Below are 19,362 nucleotides of genomic sequence, written 5' to 3'. Positions count from 1 at the left end.
TAGGATCCCCTCTTACACACACCAACTGCCCCATACACTTCTATAGGATCTCCTCTTACACACACCAGCTGCCCCATACACTTCTATAGGATCCCCTCTTACACACACCAGCTGCCCCATACACTTCTATAGGATCTCCTCTTACACATGCCAACTGCCCCATACACTTCTATAGGATCCTCTCTTACACACACTAGCTGCCCTATACACTTCTATAGGATCTCCTCTTACACACACCAGCTGCCCCATACACTTCTATAGGATCCCCTCTTACACATGCCAGCTGCCCCATACACTTCTATAGGATCCCCTCTTACACACACCAGCTGCCCCATATACTTCTATAGCATCCCCTCTTACACACACCAGCTGCCCCATAGCCTTCTATAGGATCCCCTCTTACACACACCAGCTGCCCCATACACTTCTATAGGATCCCCTCTTACACACAACAGCTGCCCCATATACTTCTATAGGATCCCCCTTTACACACACCATCTGCCCCATACACTTCTATAGGATCTTCTCTTACACACATCTGATGCCCCATACACTTCTATAGGATACCCTTTTATACACACCAGTTGCCCCCATACATTTCTATAGGACCCCCCTTACACACACTAGCTGCCCCATACACTTCTGTAGGATCCCCTCTTACACATGCCAGCTGCCCCATACACTTCTATAGGATCCTCTCTTACACACACTAGCTGCCCCATACACTTCTATAGGATCTCCTCTTACACACACCAGCTGCCCCATACACTTCTATAGAATCTCCTCTGACACACACCAACTGCCCCATACACCTATATAGGATCCCCTTTTACACACACCATCTGGCCCATACACTTCTAGAGGATCTTCTTTTACACACACCAGCTGCCCCATACTCTTCTATAGGATCTACTCTTACACACACCAGCTGCCCCCATAAACTTCTATAGGATCCCCTCTTACACACACCAGCTGCCCCATACACTTCTATAGGATCCCATTTTACACACACCATCTGCCCCATACACTTCTATAGGATCTTCTCTTACACACACCAGCTGCCCCATACTTTTCTATAGGATCTTCTCTTACACACACCAGCTGCCCCATACACTTCTATTGGACCCCCTCTTACACAAACCAGCTGCCCCATACACTTCTATAGAAATCCCTTTTATATATATTTGTTGTCCTATACAATTTTCTAGCAGTTTTTTCAGTCTCAGACTTCCTCATGTTTTCATACAAGTCAGGAGGGAATATTTTCCCTGTTCAAAAGATAAAAATATCTGGTTATTACGCAGTCAGTCTGCATTCCTGTTCTTTCCTGCAGCCCCCGCTGGTATCGCCCTTTTAAGAGAGGTTGACTGGAATGCTGTGTCCTTGCTGGTTGGTGATTTATCTGCTGATATTGTGAGGTCTTCTATATGAATGACGCAGATATTTGGGGCCAACTATAGGGTCTCTACTCCTTCAATTTAATTAGATATGGTCTATTGTGTAAATATACTCTTGCTGCACTGTGTAATTATGATGAGTGAGTGTGTATACACTGATAATGATCATGCTGCACTGTATTATTGTGCTGAGTACAGATGGCCCTCGGTTTACAATTTAAGCCGTTTCAGAATAACAACCTTTTTTTTCAGTCATGTGACTGCTATTGAAAAGCATTGAGAAGCAGTGCATTGATTAAAATAGCCAGTAGGCGGAGCTGTCCGCTTGTGTTGCAGCAAAGATATGCAAGCCAAGCAAGCTGAAATTAATTTGTGTAACTAGACCTGAGCTATCGAGCAGTTTTCAAAGGAACAAGATCTTCCTGTCTATAAATCAGTCCAGATTGAAATGTATAGAAAGAACTGTTTGCAGAAAAATGCAAGTAAAGTCTGTGTTGTGTGATTATTTTATTAGGTTTATAATGCAGTTTAGCAAATGTTTTTGTTCATTTAACTTAGTTTAATTATATTCTCTGTGTTGTGTGATTATTTTATTAGGTTTAAAATGCTGCTTAGCATTTAAAGTCTTTATTTCAAAGCTTTAAAAATAATGTTTAGGTGTTACTTATGACAATTTTGAGAGGGGCCTGGAACCTAACTCCCTCACTTCCCATTGACTTACATTATAAACTGGGTTTCAGTTTACAACGGTTTTGATTTACAACCATTCCTTCTGGAACCTAACCCCGGCGTAAACTGAGGGCTACCTGTATTTATATACTGGAAATGATCATACTGCACTGTATAATTGTGCTGAGTATTTATATACTGGTAATGATCATACTGCACTATATAATTGTGCTGAGTATTTATACACAGGTAATGAGCACACTGCACTGTATAACTGTACTGCATATCTATACACAGATAATGAGCATGCTGCACTGTATAATTGTACTGAGTATCTATACACAGATAATGAGCATGCTGCACTGTATAATTGTACTGAGTATCTAAACACAGGTAATTATCATACTTTACTGTATAATTGTGCTGAGTATTTATACACAGGTAATGATCATACTGCACTGTATAATTGTACTTAGTATCTATACACAGGTATTGAGCACACTGCACTGTGTAATTGCACTTAGTATTCATACACTGATAATGATCATACTTTACTGTATAATTGTACTGAGTATCTATACATAGGTATTGAGCACACTGTACTGTGTAATTGTACTGAGTATCTATACACAGGTATTGAGCACACTGTACTGGGTAATTGTGCTGAATATTTATACACAGGTAATGCGCACGCTGCACTGTATAATTGTACTGAGTATCTATACACAGGTAATGAGCATGCTGCACTGAATAATTGTACTGAGTATCTATACACAGTTAATAAGCATGCTGCACTGTATAATTGTACTAAGTATCTATACACAGGTATTGAGCACACTGTACTGTGTAATTGTGCTGAGTATTTATACACAGGTAATGCGCACGCTTCACTGTATAATTGTACTGAGTATCTATACAGAGATAATGAGCATGCTGCACTGTATAATTGTACTGAGTATCTATACACAGATAATGAGCATGCTGCACTGTATAATTGTACTGAGTATCTATACACAGATAATGAGCAATGCATGCTGCACTGTATAATTGTACTGAGTATCTATGCACAGGTAATGAACATGCTGCACTGTATAATTGTACTGAGTATCTATACACAGATAATGAGCATGCTGCATTGTATAATTGTACTGAGTATCTATACACAGATAATGAGCAATGCATGCTGCACTGTATAATTGTCCTGAGTATCTATACACAGGTAATGAACATGCTGCACTGTATAATTGTACTGAGTATCTATACACAGATAATGAGCATGCTGCACTGTATAATTGTACTGAGTATCTATACACAGGTAATGAACATGCTGCACTGTATAATTGTCCTGAGTATCTATACACAGGTAATGAACATGCTGCACTGTATAATTGTACTGAGTATCTATACACAGATAATGAGCATGCTGCACTGTATAATTGTACTGAGTATCTATACACAGGTAATGAACATGCTGCACTGTATAATTGTCCTGAGTATCTATACACAGGTAATGAACATGCTGCACTGTATAATTGTACTGAGTATCTATACACAGATAATGAGCATGCTGCACTGTATAATTGTACTGAGTATCTATACACAGATAATGAGCATGCTGCACTGTATAATTGTACTGAGTATCTATACACAGATAATGAGCATGCTGCACTGTATAATTGTACTGAGTATCTATACACAGATAATGAGCATGCTGCACTGTATATTTGTACTGAGTATCTATACACAGATAATGAGCAATGCATGCTGCACTGTATAATTGTACTGAGTATCTATACACAGGTAATAAACATGCTGCACTGTATAATTGTACTGAGTATCTATACACAGGTATTGAGCACACTGTACTGTGTAATTGTGCTGAGTATTTATACACAGGTAATGCGCACGCTGCACTGTATAATTGTATTGAGTATCTATACACAGATAATGAGCAATGCATGCTGCACTGTATAATTGTACTGAGTATCTATACACAGGTAATGAACATGCTGCACTGTATAATTGTACTGAGTATCTATACACAGGTATTGAGCACACTGTACTGTGTAATTGTGCTGAGTATTTATACACAGGTAATGCGCACGCTGCACTGTATAATTGTACTGAGTATCTATACAGAGATAATGAGCATGCTGCACTGTATAATTGTACTGTGCAGCAAATTAGAACCTTATATTGTCACAAAAATAATAATAATAAAAAAAACACTTCTGTCTTCTCTAAAAGGAATACGTAAGGTCATAGCTAAGTCCGGTGGTCCTGGTGATAGGTGAGAGGCAGACTCCATTTGGGGCTCCAGACATATAATCTGACGGGTCAGTGTGAGACCCGAACCAGGAACTAGGCGGAGATACGATGAGAGACGATCAGGTGCAGCCACGCCCATCACACGGATAACTACACCCAAAAACAAAACACATGTCCACCTCGTATTGTTGTCTGGCTATAACCACGCTCTCCCTTGAAGAGCTCCACCAGTTTCACTGCAGATCACGCCCTACGGTACAAGTGACCACGCCCATTTGTTGGAGCTTTCCCGCCTACAAGCTCTCTCAGCTACACACACACACTGTAGTTAAAAAAGAAAACATTTTTTTTTTTCGTTTCGGTTTTCGGCCAGGGGCATCCTGAATTTTCTGTATCAGTTTCGGTCCAGAATTTTCATTTCGGTGCATCCCTATTATTATTATGACTAATTATATCGAGCTACTATATATTGAAGATGAGCATGCTGCATTGTGTGACACAATACCTGATGCTGAATATCTATACATTGATAATGAGCACACTGTACTACTGTATAAAGGCGATCAGTATATACAGGTTGGATATGAATACACTGGCTAAATATGTATACAATGAAATGATAGCATGCTGTGCTGTTTAACCCCTTAATGACTGAGGACGTGCAGGGTACGTCCTCAAAAAAAAGGCAGTTAATGCCTGAGAACGTACCCTGCACGTCCTCGGTTTGGAAAGCAGTTGGAAGCGATCCTGCTCGCTTCCAGCTGCTTTCCGGTTATTGCAGTGATGCCTCGATATCGAGGCATCCTGCAATAACCATTTGTAGCCATCCGGTGCAGAGAGAGCCACTCTGTGGCCCTCTCTGCACCGGACATTAACGGCTACGTTCGTTGGTGGGTGGGAGCCGGTGTGGGAGGTGGGTGGCGGCCATCGATGGCCTTTGTGATGCGGAGGGGGGCGGGATCGGGGGCGGGGACGACCGGGGGGACGCGCACGGACGCGCGCGCGTGCACGGGGAGGCCGGGCGGGCGCGTGCACGGGGAGGGAGCGGGTGGGAATCACTACGCTACAGAAAATGTTTTTGTTAGAAGTGGGGATCAAAGGGGTTAATATGGTTATTTTGGTGATCGGTTTGGCTGGTGGGGTATTGGACTGTGGGGGGGAAGCTACACTACAGAAACTAATAGTTAAACATTAAAAAAAAAAACATTTTTATTTGCAAACTGGGTACTGGCAGACAGCTGCCAGTACCCAAGATGGCCCCAATAAGGCAGAGGGGGAGGGTTAGGGAGCTATTTTGGGGGGATCAGGGAGGTTGGGGGCTAAGGGGGGACCCTACATAGCAGCATATGTAAATATGCTTAAAATTTTTTTTTTTATACCTTTTATTTTAGTACTGGCAGACTTTCTGCCAGTACTTAAGATGGCGGGGACAATTGTGGGGTGGGGGAGGGAAGAGTGCTGTTTGGGAGGGATCAGGGGGTGGGATGTGTCAGGTGGGAGTCTGATCTCTACACTAAAGCTAAAATTAACCCTGCAAGCTCCCTACAAACTACCTAATTAACCCCTTCACTGCTGGCCATAATACACATGTGATGCGCAGCAGCATTTAGCGGCCTTATAATTACCAAAAAGCAACGCCAAAGCCATATATGTCTGCTATTTATGAACAAAGGGGATCCCAGAGAAGCATTTAAAACCATTTGTGCCATAATTGCACAAGCTGTTTGTAAATAATTTTAGTGAAAAACCTAAAGTTTGAAAAAGTGAACAATTTTTTTTTATTTGATTGCTTTTGGCGGTGAAATGGTGGCATGAAATATACCAAAATGGGCCTAGATCAATACTTGGGGTTGTCTACTACACTACACTAGAGCTAAAATTAACCCTAGAAGCTCCCTACATGCTCCCTAATTAACCCATTCACTGCTGGGCATAATACACGGTTGGTGCGCAGTGGCATTTAGCAGCCTTCTAATTACCAAAAAGCAAAGCCAAAGCCATATATGTCTGCTATTTATGAACAAAGGGGATCCCAGAGAAGCATTTACAACCATTTATTCCATAATTTCATGAGTTGTTTGTAAATAATTTCAGTGAGAAACCTAAAGTTTGTGAAAAAATTTGTGAAAAAGTAAAATAATTTTTTTATTTGATCGCATTCGGCGGTGAAATGGTGCCATGAAATATACCAAAATGGGCCTAGATCAATACTTTGGGATGTCTTCTAAAAAAAAATATATACATGTCAATGGATATTCAGAGATTCCTGAAAGATATTAGTATCCCAATGTAACTAATTTTGAAAAAAAGTGGTTTGGAAATGGCAAAGTGCTACTTGTACTTATAGCCCTATAACTTGCAAAAAAAGTAAAGAACATGTAAACATTGGGTATTTCTAAACTCAGGACAAAATTTAGAAACTATTTAGCATGGGTGTTTTTTGGTGGTTGTAGATGTGTAACAGATTTTGGGGGTCAAAGTTAGAAAAAGTGTGTTTTTTTCCATTTTTTCCTCATATTTTATAATATTTTTTATAGTAAATTATAAGATATGATGAAAATAATGGTATATTTTGAAAGTCCATTTAATGGCGAGAAAAACGGTATATAATATGTGTGGGTACAGTAAATGAGTAAGAGGAAAATTACAGCTAAACACAAACACCGCAAAAATGTAAAAATAGCCTTGGTCCCAAACGGACAGAAAATGGAAAAGTGCTGTGGTCATTAAGGGGTTAATGTTGATGAGTATCTAAACCAGGGAATGAGAATGCTGCATGGAATTTAGCACCAAATCACAACCTTTTAGGAGTTAGGAACAGAATAGGAGACAGTAAAACAAATAACTCGTAACCATATCATCCCGGCTGCATAAGTTCGTCAAGCCCTGATCTATACGCTAAGATTTATTAGATATATTGATCATATGGCAGTTAAGATGATAGTTTTATTTTAGTACTTTTCCTAATTATGAAACAGTTTGTTTCATTGTTGTAATAAAAAAAACAGACTAAGTAGTGGCTGATATTTAAAATAAATTAATTTCAAATATGCATTAATCATAATTTTTAAATCATTTTTACCTTTTATTTCTTTTTTAAACATCGTTTTTGCAATGTCCATTACTTCCTGTTACATCCCCACAAAGAGGCTGGGGTCTCTACAAAAGGCTTATCTAGCTTGATGTCATAATACTTCTAGTGTAACATGAGCTGGTTTACTATTAAGTGAATACTACATAAACAGAGAGTCAGGTTTGCCCATGCTCAGAAGAGGCAGAATGCAACATAACTTACCAACATGTCAGCTCTCTTAATTCCCTAAGAGCAGTGGTTACACTGATAATTTCTAAGTCCCCATTTAGCAAGAAACAAGTAGTTTTTTTTACACAAAATTTATTTTTATGTTTACTTTGATTTAACATATTTGTTTTTACAGAGCTCTGTTTATTATACTTTTAATTGTCATATTTATCAGATGTTTTAACCCATTATTAAACCATTATTTTCTTTTGTATTTGCAGGCGATGGTGGCATGTTACCCAGGGAATGGTATGGGATATGTTAGGCATGTTGACAACCCAAACCAAGATGGACGCTGCCTGACCTGCATCTACTACCTAAATCAGAACTGGGATACCAAGGTAGGCCTGTTCTGCACAAATAATTAGACAATGTTGAAAGGGTAGTGTACTGTTAAATTTTCTCCACCTTTAAAAGGGTTTCCAGAGGATCTATTTTACCAACCAAAGTGCATTAAATTGATTCCAAATAGCCTCTTTAACTTTATTTTGTCATTTGAAATAGCTGATTTTGCCTATTGTAACCTACTGCAACCTATAGGGAAAATTTTAGTACTTAAAGGGACAGTCTAGTATAAATTAAACTTTCATTATTCAGATAGAACTTTTAATTTTAATCAACATTCCAATTTACTTTTATCATCAAATTTGCTTTTTTTCTCTTGGTATCCTTAGTTTAAACTAAACCTAGGTAGGCTCATATGCTAATTCCTAAGCCTTTGAGGGCTGCCTCTTATCACATGCTTTTTAAATCTCTTTTCAACACAAAGAGACAGAATGTACACATGGGCCATATAGCTAACACTGTGTTCAGGCACAGGGGGTTATTTAAGATTTAGCACAAAGCAATGCTAAATGCAAGACAATAGATAATAAACAGTCACAGTCATGTGATCAGGGTGCTGGAAGAAGGTTCCTAGATACAAGGTAATCACAGAGGTAAAAAGTATATTAATATAACTGTGTAGGTTATGCAAAACTGGGGAATGGGTAATAAAGGGATTATATATCTTTTAAAACAATAACAATTCTATGGTAGACTGTCCCTTTAAGTACTTGCTATAGAAAAGCTATGTTAACATAACCAGGAGAAGAAACTTACACTCCCAGTGGGGGTTAGAAGAGATAGGTGCTAAAATATTAATGTTCAATTGTTCTTTCTAAGTTCTGGGCTTTGGTATACAGGCATCTATAAGATAAGGAGACTGTGTGTGTATATAAAGAGTGATAAGGATAAATAATCTCCCTGTAAGCTCAGTACATTTTAATGGGTTTTGGTTTTAAATAGCAAAACCAGCTAGTTCATGTACAAAAATAAACCTTAAGGATCAATTTGCAATATATTTTATACTCTTCTGCTGGGAAACACATTAAGTAGAAAACAATTTTATTGTACACTGTCCCTTTAAATGGACTGGAAAAAGAAACCCTCCAATTGTGGGTTCAAGAGTATCTACATAAGTGGAAGTTATGTCCATGTTGAGGATAAATAGTGGGTGGGTAATGTAGGAAAGTGTGAAATCACATGCAGATTGTGTTTTTGCTGGAAGCAGTAGTAAGTCATAGTTTATGTGTCATGCTTGGCAGAGCGGGTTCAGAGGTTTGGAGCTCATGTGTAGGGGTGAGGAGTACGTATACGTGCCCCTGTATGCCTCAGCTTGCCTGTGGCGGGGCGAAATTACCCGCAGGTAATCACCATTGCACACGAGCGCAATTTTGCGCTCGCGTGCAATCCCGCTCCCTGCCCACGCACAGCCAATCACGCGCGGGCAGGAGCTGTCAATCTGGTGACCGCTGCTTGATAAATTACGGCGAGCAAGTTCTTGTGAGAACTTGCAGCTGTAGGGCTTTGGTAAATCGAGCCCATAGTCCCATCTTGTGCACAGTGAAATAGGCTTGTTTGCAGAACTACCCTTTTTAGGCACGATTGAGAAAACAGACACAAGACTAGTTTATTGTACAGGAAACTGGAGACCCGGATTCAGCAAATTAGGCAGCAGTAATGCCCACACACCAGAGCTGAGTCAGAAATTATGCCCACTCTAAGGCAGAGACAGGAGTGCCCACTCAAGGACCCAGGACTAGAGTGCGCACTCAAGGGCCAAGGACTGGAGCAGGATACTGATGCCTGGCAGGCACCCTTTGCAGGGTATGGGTACTGGAGTTGGATACCAGTGCTATGTTGATGCCTTCTGCAAGAATTGGTACTTAAAGGGCTATAAAACCCACATTTTTTCTTTCATGATTTGGATAGAGCAGCAATTTAAAGCAACTTTCTATTTTACTCCTATTATCAATTTTTCTTTGTTCTCTTGGTATGCTTTGTTGAATGAGCAGCAATGCACTACTGGTTGCTGACTAAACACATGGGTGAACCAATGACAATCAGTATATATATGCAGCCACCAATCAGTAGCTAGAACCTAGGTTCTTTGCTGCTCCTGAGCTTTCCTAGATAAACCTTTCAGCAAAGGATAACAAGAGAAGGAAGTAAATAAAATACTAGAGGTAAATTGGAAAGTTGTTTAAAATTGTATTCTCTATCTGAATCATGAAAGAAAACATTTGGGTTTCATGTCCCTTTAAGCTGGATACTAGTGCATTGCAGATGCCCTTTGCAGGACTTGGCTATTGGAGCAGGAAACTGGTGCTTGGCAGATGCCCTCTGCAGGGCTAGGGTACTGGAACAGAATTTTTGTGCTTGGCAGGCACCCTCTGCTAGGTACTGAAGCTGGATACTGGGTAAGAGATGCTGGATACACTAGTAGCAGTGACTGGCTGTTAACAAGAGAATAGTCAGAAGACAAGCCTAGGGTCAGATACCAGAAAGCAGTCTGATCAGTCACCAAATACATGGAGTATCTGGAAGAGAAGTCAGAAAACAGGCCAAGTTCATTTTACCGGAGAAGATGTCCGATCCTTCATCTAAGCACAGGGAAGATCCAATAGAGAGGTCAGGAGACAGACGATTCACCAGAATAACTTGTATACAGGCACAGATCAGATACAAACCACAATGTCAGGGCAGGGAGGGGTCTGTGAGTCTGACTTTTATAGCAGTGCTAATGAGTGACTACCTGCAGCTGACAAGCAGGTGGAGCCAGAGGGCTAGCCAGTGCAGGCAGTAGTACAAAGAAACTCTCAGCCTGAGCCAGAGCTCTCCAGTGGTTTATGGAGGTCCCAGGTTCAATCCCAGGCATGGACATAACAATGAGTTGTGAGAAGTAACTTACATGTAAATGTGCTACAGAATGGGAGAACAATGGGTTTTCTGGTAATTTTATAGAGGTAAAGATTCTGAAGGAGTAGGTAGGAAGTAGGAGAGATGCTGCTTTGTTGAGAGAGCTAGGATATTAAAGGAACAGTCAACACAGTAGATTTGCATAATCAGCAAATGTAAGATAACAAGACAGTGCAATAGCACTTAGTCTGAACTTAAAAATGAGTAGTAGATTTTTATTTCTGACAATTTTAAAAGTTATGTCTTTTTCCACTCCCCCTGTACCATGTGACAGCCATCAGCCAATCACAAATGCATACACGTACCATGTGACAGCAATCAGCCATTCACAAATGCATACACACTTATTCTTGCACATGCTCAGTAGGAGCTGGTGGCTCAAAAAGTTAAAATATAAAAAGACTGTGCACATTTTGTTAATGGAAGTAAATTGGAAAGTTGTTTAAAATTGCATGCTCAATCTGAATAATGAAAGTTTAATTTTATTGAGTGTCCCTTTAATGGAAGTGAGGTAAGTAACTGTAAGGCAGTGAAATCATTCCCAGTTTAAGGATCCATGGACTGAGAGGAGAGGCTAGAACATTACCCAATGAGGGTCTGACCCAAGGACAAGTTCAGTAGATAAGAACAGCGGATCATGTCCGACAGACATCACTGAATGTGGAGAGCTATACGCTCTCCGCATTCAGCATTGCACCAGCAGCTCTTGTGAACTGCTGGTGCAAAGCCGCCCCCTGCAATTCAGCAGGGGGTGTCAATCAACCTGATCGTATTCGATTGGGTTGATTTCCCGCGATGTCTGTTCGCCTCCTCAGAGCAGGCGGACAGTTTATTAATCAGGCCAGAAACACTGGCCTTCAAGCTCCATACGGAGCTTGATAAATAGGCCCCTTAGAGAAGATTGAGGCCAGACAGGGTCAGAAACAGACAGGGCAACCGAATGACAAAGGAGGCTCCAATAGGGCTCAACAATCCCTGGAGCCAGGGGACCATTGGCTCCTAGAATTTTACCCCTGTCTTCAAACGTTTTCTGTTATTCTCTATATATCTACTGTATATAGAAATACTTCTCTCTGGCTCCTACATATTTTTTCTGGCTCCTAAATTTTAAGTAGATTTGTCGACCTGAGATGGTCAAGCAAGTACAGGGACATAATGGCATACAAAGTACTTATATTATGGGGTATAGATGAGCTAGTATCAAAAACAAACAGTCAACAGGGTCTAACGTAGAAGACAAGAGAGTAGTCAAAGAAAGCAAGGCTCAACAGGCTATCCAAGAGTCCAACAGTGGTCAAAGATGGCCAATTTAAAGTGGAAATGGTGTAAAACAATGTGAAGTGGTGGCAAAAAATGACACTACTCTGCATACAACACAGTGTCAGGTAAACATGTGTGGCAGTTATGGCAATTGTGAGCCAAAAAATCAACAACCCATTGCCCAGCAACCTGCATCATGACAGTAATAGAGACAAATGTTATTTCGGGGGCTAATGGGAAGAATATATTTTTTTTTCATCCATATGTCACTGATTTGTTGTTTCACTTATTTGTTGTTTCACTTACATTGAACTCATATTTATTAGCTACTTTGACCCATATTTAGGTATTGATCTAGGCCCATTTAGGTATATTTTATGCCACCATTTCACCATAAAATGGGATTATATATAAAAAAAGAATGTTAACTTTTTCACAAACTTTGGGTTTCTGATAAATGATTGTAAAAACTTTTCTGGGATCCCCTTTGTTCAGAAAAAGCAGACATGGCTCTGTCATTGGTTTTTGGTAATTAGCATGCCGCTAATTGCAGCAGCGCACCACACTTTTATTATTCCCGGCAGTAAAGGGGTTAATCAGGTAGCTTGTAAGATTAATTTTAGCTTCAGTCTAGAAATCACCCTCACACCTGACACCTCCCACCCCTGATCCCTCCTAAACAGCTCTCTTCCCTCCCTCACCCCCCTGTGACATACAGTCTGCCAATATGCAGTTTATTTTTATTTTTTATTAATATTATTATTTTTTTATATACATTGTTTTTTTTCTGCAGTGTAGTGATCCTCCCCAACCCTCCCACCTCCCTGATCTCCCCAAATAGCTCTCTAACCCTCCCCATCACACTAACCACGGCCATCTTTTGTACTCTGCATACATATATATATATATATATATATATATATACATATTTTTTTTAATTTTCTTTGAAATTTTTCTGTATCGTATTGGTCTCTCCACCTCCCTTCCCCTCCCGCAATCGTTAGCTAGGGCCAACCCACATTTTTTTCTGTAGTGTAGCTCCCCATCCCTCCCTCCTCTCCCTTCATTTTAATTTCTGCAGTGGAGGGTCATCCGAATCCCTCCCATCTCTGCTGCTGGACCGCCCACACATCTCCCGTTTTCCCTCTCACACCTCCCCTACCACCAGCAGGCAATCGTTACAGACGGTGACACACACAGTGTCACCATCTGTAATGATCAGGCAGATACCTGAGCTCAGGAACTCTAGCTCTCGACTGTAATTTAAAAGCCAAGACTGCTGGAGCTTCCTGCAGCTTAGACGTTTATATAGGCATTGCGGTCAGATAGGCAAAGTACTTCGTGACCTATATATACATCCCATTGGGTTAAGTGGTTAAAGGCACTGTCCTATGTAAAAGGAAAGTCACCTACTGACTTATCTATAGACTGTTAGATGTCATCTATATAACTTCACTTTTGGTCTGGCCTTCACAGGTTCATGGAGGTCTGCTTCAGATCTTTCCTGAGGCTCGCTCTGTTGTTGCAAATATTGAGCCATTGTTTGATCGGTTATTAATCTTTTGGTCAGATCGGCGAAATCCTCATGAAGTAAAGCCTGCTTACACCACACGGTAAGTGTTGCGAGTGCTGTTATCTGAACTGTGGCTGTACTTACTGTCTCTGTGGCATGTTTATGTCTTATAGAATAAATGTTTCTGTTTAAAAGATGTGTACAACAGTTAATTATAGCAATAAAATTCTATAAACATGCAATAACATGTAGCATACCCAGTGAGATCTCTGTGGGTGTAGTTTAGTCATGTAGGTAAACGATAAACTACTCACGTAAAATATAATGATTAACTGTCAGTTATGGATGCATTTCTGGACAATGTATATGGCAGTTTATGTCCATGATGTATAGTATCCTATTAAAAATTTGCCCCTGGGGCATACCATTTGAAATCTATCTTATATGCTCTGCTGTTGCCAATTAAGTACAGATAAGAATATCTTATATCCCTGCCATAAAAATGTCAGTTACCTACCTAATGTATTTAATGTATGGGGCCAGTGTCTCCAAAGCAGCCCCTATGCCCTAAAGACAGAATATAAAACACACACAATATACCTCACATGAAAAAGGGAATTATATATTTTTAAAGGTGAGGCGGTAGGTACAAGGTACCATAGAAATTGCAATCACATATCTACTAGGACTAGGTGACTTTTATACAACTATGGACTTTAAAACGAAACCTAGCACCTCATAATAAGCCCTATAACTAGGCAAACAACCATTATTTTGAAAGAGGAGAGGTTTTGCTTTTAAAAGAAGGGGGTCCATGCATAAGTTGCTATCAGCTGATCACTATAGCAACTGAAGGCATATGTAACAGCCTCAGGGGTGGGAGTATCCTTTGTGTAACCTCTAACAATAAACAAATTTAAACTTATTTAAAGGGACATTAAACAATTATGCACCACCCTTTAATTATGGGTGCCGCCGTTATGTAACCTAGGTTACACTGCAGGTATCATGAGCAAACACATTAGCACCGGAATGATGTGAAAGCCAGATTTCAACATGGCGGCATTATACACCAACTTTCATATAATTGCATGTAATAGACACTACTATAAAGAAGAATATGCACAGATACTACTTTAAAAATCCAGTATAAAACCTTTTAAAAACGTACTTAGAAGCTCCCAGTTTAGCACTGTTGATGAGGTTAGGCTGAGACACCCAGTGAAAGGGACAGAGAAAGCAGGAAAAGCAGACACTCCCCCCCCTCCCCTGCATATGAAAAGACCCATTAAGCAAACAGGATCTAGCAGGAATCTGTAGGCATCTTATACATCCAAAACTTTGGGGCTTGGTTAAGGAGTCAGACAATCAGCACAATGTTATTTAAAAATGAGTAAAACTGGCAGTCGGACGCCCCCGGTTCCCATCTCAGTTGCTTGTTGTCATTGTTCCCTGCACGTTCCGTGACAATGGATCGCTAGGCCACGATGGGGATGAGTCCATAAAGTGTTGCAGCAGTAAAAAGAATTACGTGATTGCCCAGAAAAATGGAGCAAGGATGCTCTTTGGCGGACATTGAATGCTCCCAGCTTAGAGGCTGTGGGCACATTGCTTCATTCATTCATTCATTCATTTATCCAGTTCTGCTACCTGAGGGTGCTGTCCTTCTTTGACCAAGGATGCCTCTTGTAAAGCGAAATAGGCACTTTTGTCACGCTGCTTTCCCAATGGGCATCAAGAATGAACTGGAATGCGTAACAAATATTTTTTTGGCAACTATAATTTGACAACTAAGTAGTCTGAGTAGATATGCAGAAAACATTTTTGGAGAGCTGTAAGCCCACATCTTTTCCTTCAGGGAAAAATTGAAGTTCCAAAATTCAGGATCAGCTGTTGTTTGATTGAAAGACATGGTCAATTCCTCTTCATGAAACATAAGAATTGTGTGAACATCCTCCCCCTCTTAATTTTCTAACCCCTTACAGAGATAATGAGAAAGAAGGTTTGAAATTCTACCCAAATCCATCTTACTTCTTTGATTTATGGAAATAAAAGATGTTGCATGATACAAAGGATAAAAGGATAGAAAAAAGAAAACAAAAGCAAAAGAATATAGATTGTCCACATACGCCTGAAAAGGTGCCCCAGGCACCTCATGACAGGCGATGTTAGTGGAAGAAGTTAGCCCTGGGTCCAGAACTTGCCAAATATGTTGTAGAACGTCTACATAAGCATATGTAAATTGTTAATGGGCCTGCCCAACAGTTTGGAACCCAGGCCTAAAGTTTATGGAGAAAACATAGATGGACCCTTCTCACTTGCAGCATTACCATACAGTCAAATGAATGATCTCTTGAATAGAGTTGAAGAGAGAGTCAGACCTCTTGAACCACCTCCACTTCCACCAATGGATGCAGCCGGAAATAGAAAAGCAGTGCCTCCTATTATTAGTGCTACATCAGGATTGAATGAAAACTGACCGCAGTCTCCAGCCATGGACAGAACATTAGTGTTTGTGAACCTATCTCCTTCACCTCTTCCATCTGCTCTTTCAGCCTCTGCATTGCGATCCTCGATATCCTCCACTCCACCACCACCTATCCCCCCACCACCTCCACCCCCCACTGCTGCCTTGCAGGCCCCTGTTGTACCACAACGGGCTGCTTAAGTATGTGAAAATGTTTCACCTCATACAGTTCCTCTGACTGAATCACAGGGACTTCCTGGAGGTGGACCACCTCCTCCTCCACCCTTACCTCCTTCTGGAATGCGGCCATCTTCCCCAGTGGCAGTTACACCTCTCATCCTCCTGCTGGTCTACATCCTTTTGCATCCATTGTGCCATGTTCTCATGCTCCTTTAATGCCCCCGTCTCCACCATATCAAATTGTTCCTGAGCCCAAGAGACATCCTTCAACGCTTCCTGTCATCAGTGATACTAGAAGTGTCTTCCTGGAAGCAATACAAAAAGATATTCTTCTCAAAATGGAAGAGCATCATGAACAGGAAGCCAAGCATGAAGGCATTGAAAATGTTGTTGCTACTTTTAAGGCGCATTGCTGTGGAATACAGCAATTCCGAAGATGATTCTGAGTTTTATGAGGTGGAATGGCTGGAGTGAAAACCATTGCATATAACTATGCACTACAAATGGGAATGCTGATGTTAAGCTGTGGTGCTTGTAATATGAAAATGTTTGGTAATTTCTAGTGTTTTGTATCTACATTACTTTACATCACCAGAATAAAACAGTTTAAAGTAAAACTAGAAGTCTTATCTTGACATTGTACAGTGGCTTTTTAGTTTTTTGTATTTTGGGAGAATGTGACTTTGGTTTACCACTAAGGGGCTGAATTATCAAATGGCGGGCGGACATGATTCGCTGTTGCATATGCTGTTGTCATTTAAGATTGCACAAGCATTTCTGGTGAAATGCTTGTGCATTGCTGCCCACTGCACATTTGTGGCCAAGTGGCCGCTAGCAGGGGGTGTCATTCATCCCGATCGGATCGGGATGATTGCAGTACGCCACCTACGTCCCCTGCTTCTTAACTTCAGTTTCCGGCGAGCCAGAAACTTCGGGGCAGATTGCAACATCCACTGCTTAATAAATCTACCCCTAAGTATTAAAGGGACATTCCGGTCAAAAATTTAATGCACATAGATTAATTAAATCTTTTAAAAGAAACATATTTCCAATATACATGTATTAGCAAAAATGCTTCTAGAAAAAGATATCACTGTTTTAGTGCTAATATTTTTCTCTGCATATGCATGTGAAGCATAACAAGATATTCTCAGTGCACCAGCATTTTAAGTACTGCAGCCGCTCAGATAGCCAGGGGGGCTTGTAATCATGTGAGCAATTAACAAATTGAGTCAATACCAGATGGTACATGCACTGTAGGTTCTCTGAGCAAGTGTTGTGTTTACAATGCTGGCGCACAGTGCATACTTAAATACACTTTTGAAACCTCTATAGCTTTTATGCTTATATTCAAAACTGTAATGCATCCATGTAGATTCCAAATATGGCTGGAATATCCCTTTAAGGATGTGCAGCTGTCAGCTTATAGTATTAATCATTTTTATGTATTTTACTTGTGCACTTTGTAAATTTTAAGTTAATAAAGGAGACTGAAGATTGAAGTTCCAAGGGCAGCTCTACTAATTTGAGCCTTATTGCAATATGATAATGTTTTCATAACATAAACCTAGCTATCAAATTTCACTGCTTAAAGTTAGGTCTTAAAGGGACATGAAACCCACATTTTTTTTCTTTCATGATTCAGATAGAGAATACAATTTTAAACAACTTTCTAATTTATTTCTATTATCTAATTTGTTTCATTCTCTTGGTATCATTAGTTGAAGTAGCAGCTATGCACTAATGGTTTCTAACTGAACTCATGGGTGAGCCAATCACAATTTATATATATATATATATATATATATATATATATGCATCTACCAATCAACAGCTAGAACCTAGGTTCTCTGCTGCTCCTGAGCTAGATAAAGCTTTCAGCAAAGGATAACAAGAGAAGAAAGCAAATTAAATAATAGAAGTAAATTGAAGTTGTTTAAAATGGTATTCTCTATCTGAATCATGAAAGAAACATTTTGGGTTTCATGTCCCTTTAACCCCTTAATGACCGAGGACGTGCAGGGTACGTCCTCAAAAAAAAAGGCAGTTAATGCCTGAGAACGTACCCTGCACGTCCTCGGTTTGGAAAGCAGCTGGAAGCGATCCTGCTCGCTTCCAGCTGCTTTCCGGTTATTGCAGTGATGCCTCGATATCGAGGCATCCTGCAATAACCATTTGTAGCCATCCGGTGCAGAGAGAGCCACTCTGTGGCCCTCTCTGTACCGGACATTAACGGCTACGTTCGTTGGTGGGTGGGAGCCGGTGTGGGAGGTGGGTGGCGGCCATCAATGGCCTTTGTGATGCGGAGGGGGGCGGGGGCGGGGACGACCGGGGGGACGCGCACGGACGCGCGCACGTGCACGGGGAGGCCGGGCGGGCGCGTGCACGGGGAGGGAGCGGGTGGGAACCACTACGCTACAGAAATTTTTTTTGTTAGAAGTGGGGATCAAAGGGGTTAATATGTTTATTTTGGTGATCGGTTTGGCTGGTGGGGTATTGGACTGTGGGGGGGGAAGCTACACTACAGAAACAAATAGTAAAAAATAAAAAAAAAACATTTTTATTTGCAAACTGGGTACTGGCAGACAGCTGCCAGTACCCAAGATGGCCCCAATAAGGCAGAGGGGGAGGGTTAGGGAGCTATTTTGGGGGGATCAGGGAGGTTGGGGGCTAAGGGGGGACCCTACATAGCAGCATATGTAAATATGCTTAAAAAATTTATTTTTTTTTTTTTTTTATACCTTTTATTTTAGTACTGGCAGACTTTCTGCCAGTACTTAAGATGGCGGGGACAATTGTGGGGTGGGGGAGGGAAGAGTGCTGTTTGGGAGGGATCAGGGGGTGGGATGTGTCAGGTGGGAGTCTGATCTCTACACTAAAGCTAAAATTAACCCTGCAAGCTCCCTACAAACTACCTAATTAACCCCTTCACTGCTGGCCATAATACACATGTGATGCGCAGCAGCATTTAGCGGCCTTATAATTACCAAAAAGCAACGCCAAAGCCATATATGTCTGCTATTTATGAACAAAGGGGATCCCAGAGAAGCATTTAAAACCATTTGTG

The 19,362-nt window shown here is 40.7% G+C and overlaps 1 protein-coding gene and 1 pseudogene across 1 annotated transcript in view; both read left to right on the top strand.

Annotated features, from left to right (window-relative positions):
• The window catches only part of LOC128666939 (prolyl hydroxylase EGLN2), a 75,611-nt gene that overhangs the window by 29,142 nt on the left and 27,107 nt on the right, over positions 1–19,362 (top strand). The window contains exons 3-4 of the mRNA XM_053721760.1: positions 7,857–7,976; positions 13,612–13,748. Of these exons, the coding sequence (XP_053577735.1) occupies positions 7,857–7,976; positions 13,612–13,748 (257 nt within the window). The remainder of the gene's footprint in view (positions 1–7,856; positions 7,977–13,611; positions 13,749–19,362) is intronic.
• On the top strand, positions 15,328–16,769 carry LOC128666938 (actin-binding protein WASF1-like; annotated as a pseudogene).

This window comes from Bombina bombina, chromosome 7 (genome assembly GCF_027579735.1).
Source record: "Bombina bombina isolate aBomBom1 chromosome 7, aBomBom1.pri, whole genome shotgun sequence".
Classification (NCBI taxonomy): Eukaryota; Metazoa; Chordata; class Amphibia; order Anura; family Bombinatoridae; genus Bombina; species Bombina bombina.
This window is presented reverse-complemented; position numbering and strand designations above follow the sequence as displayed.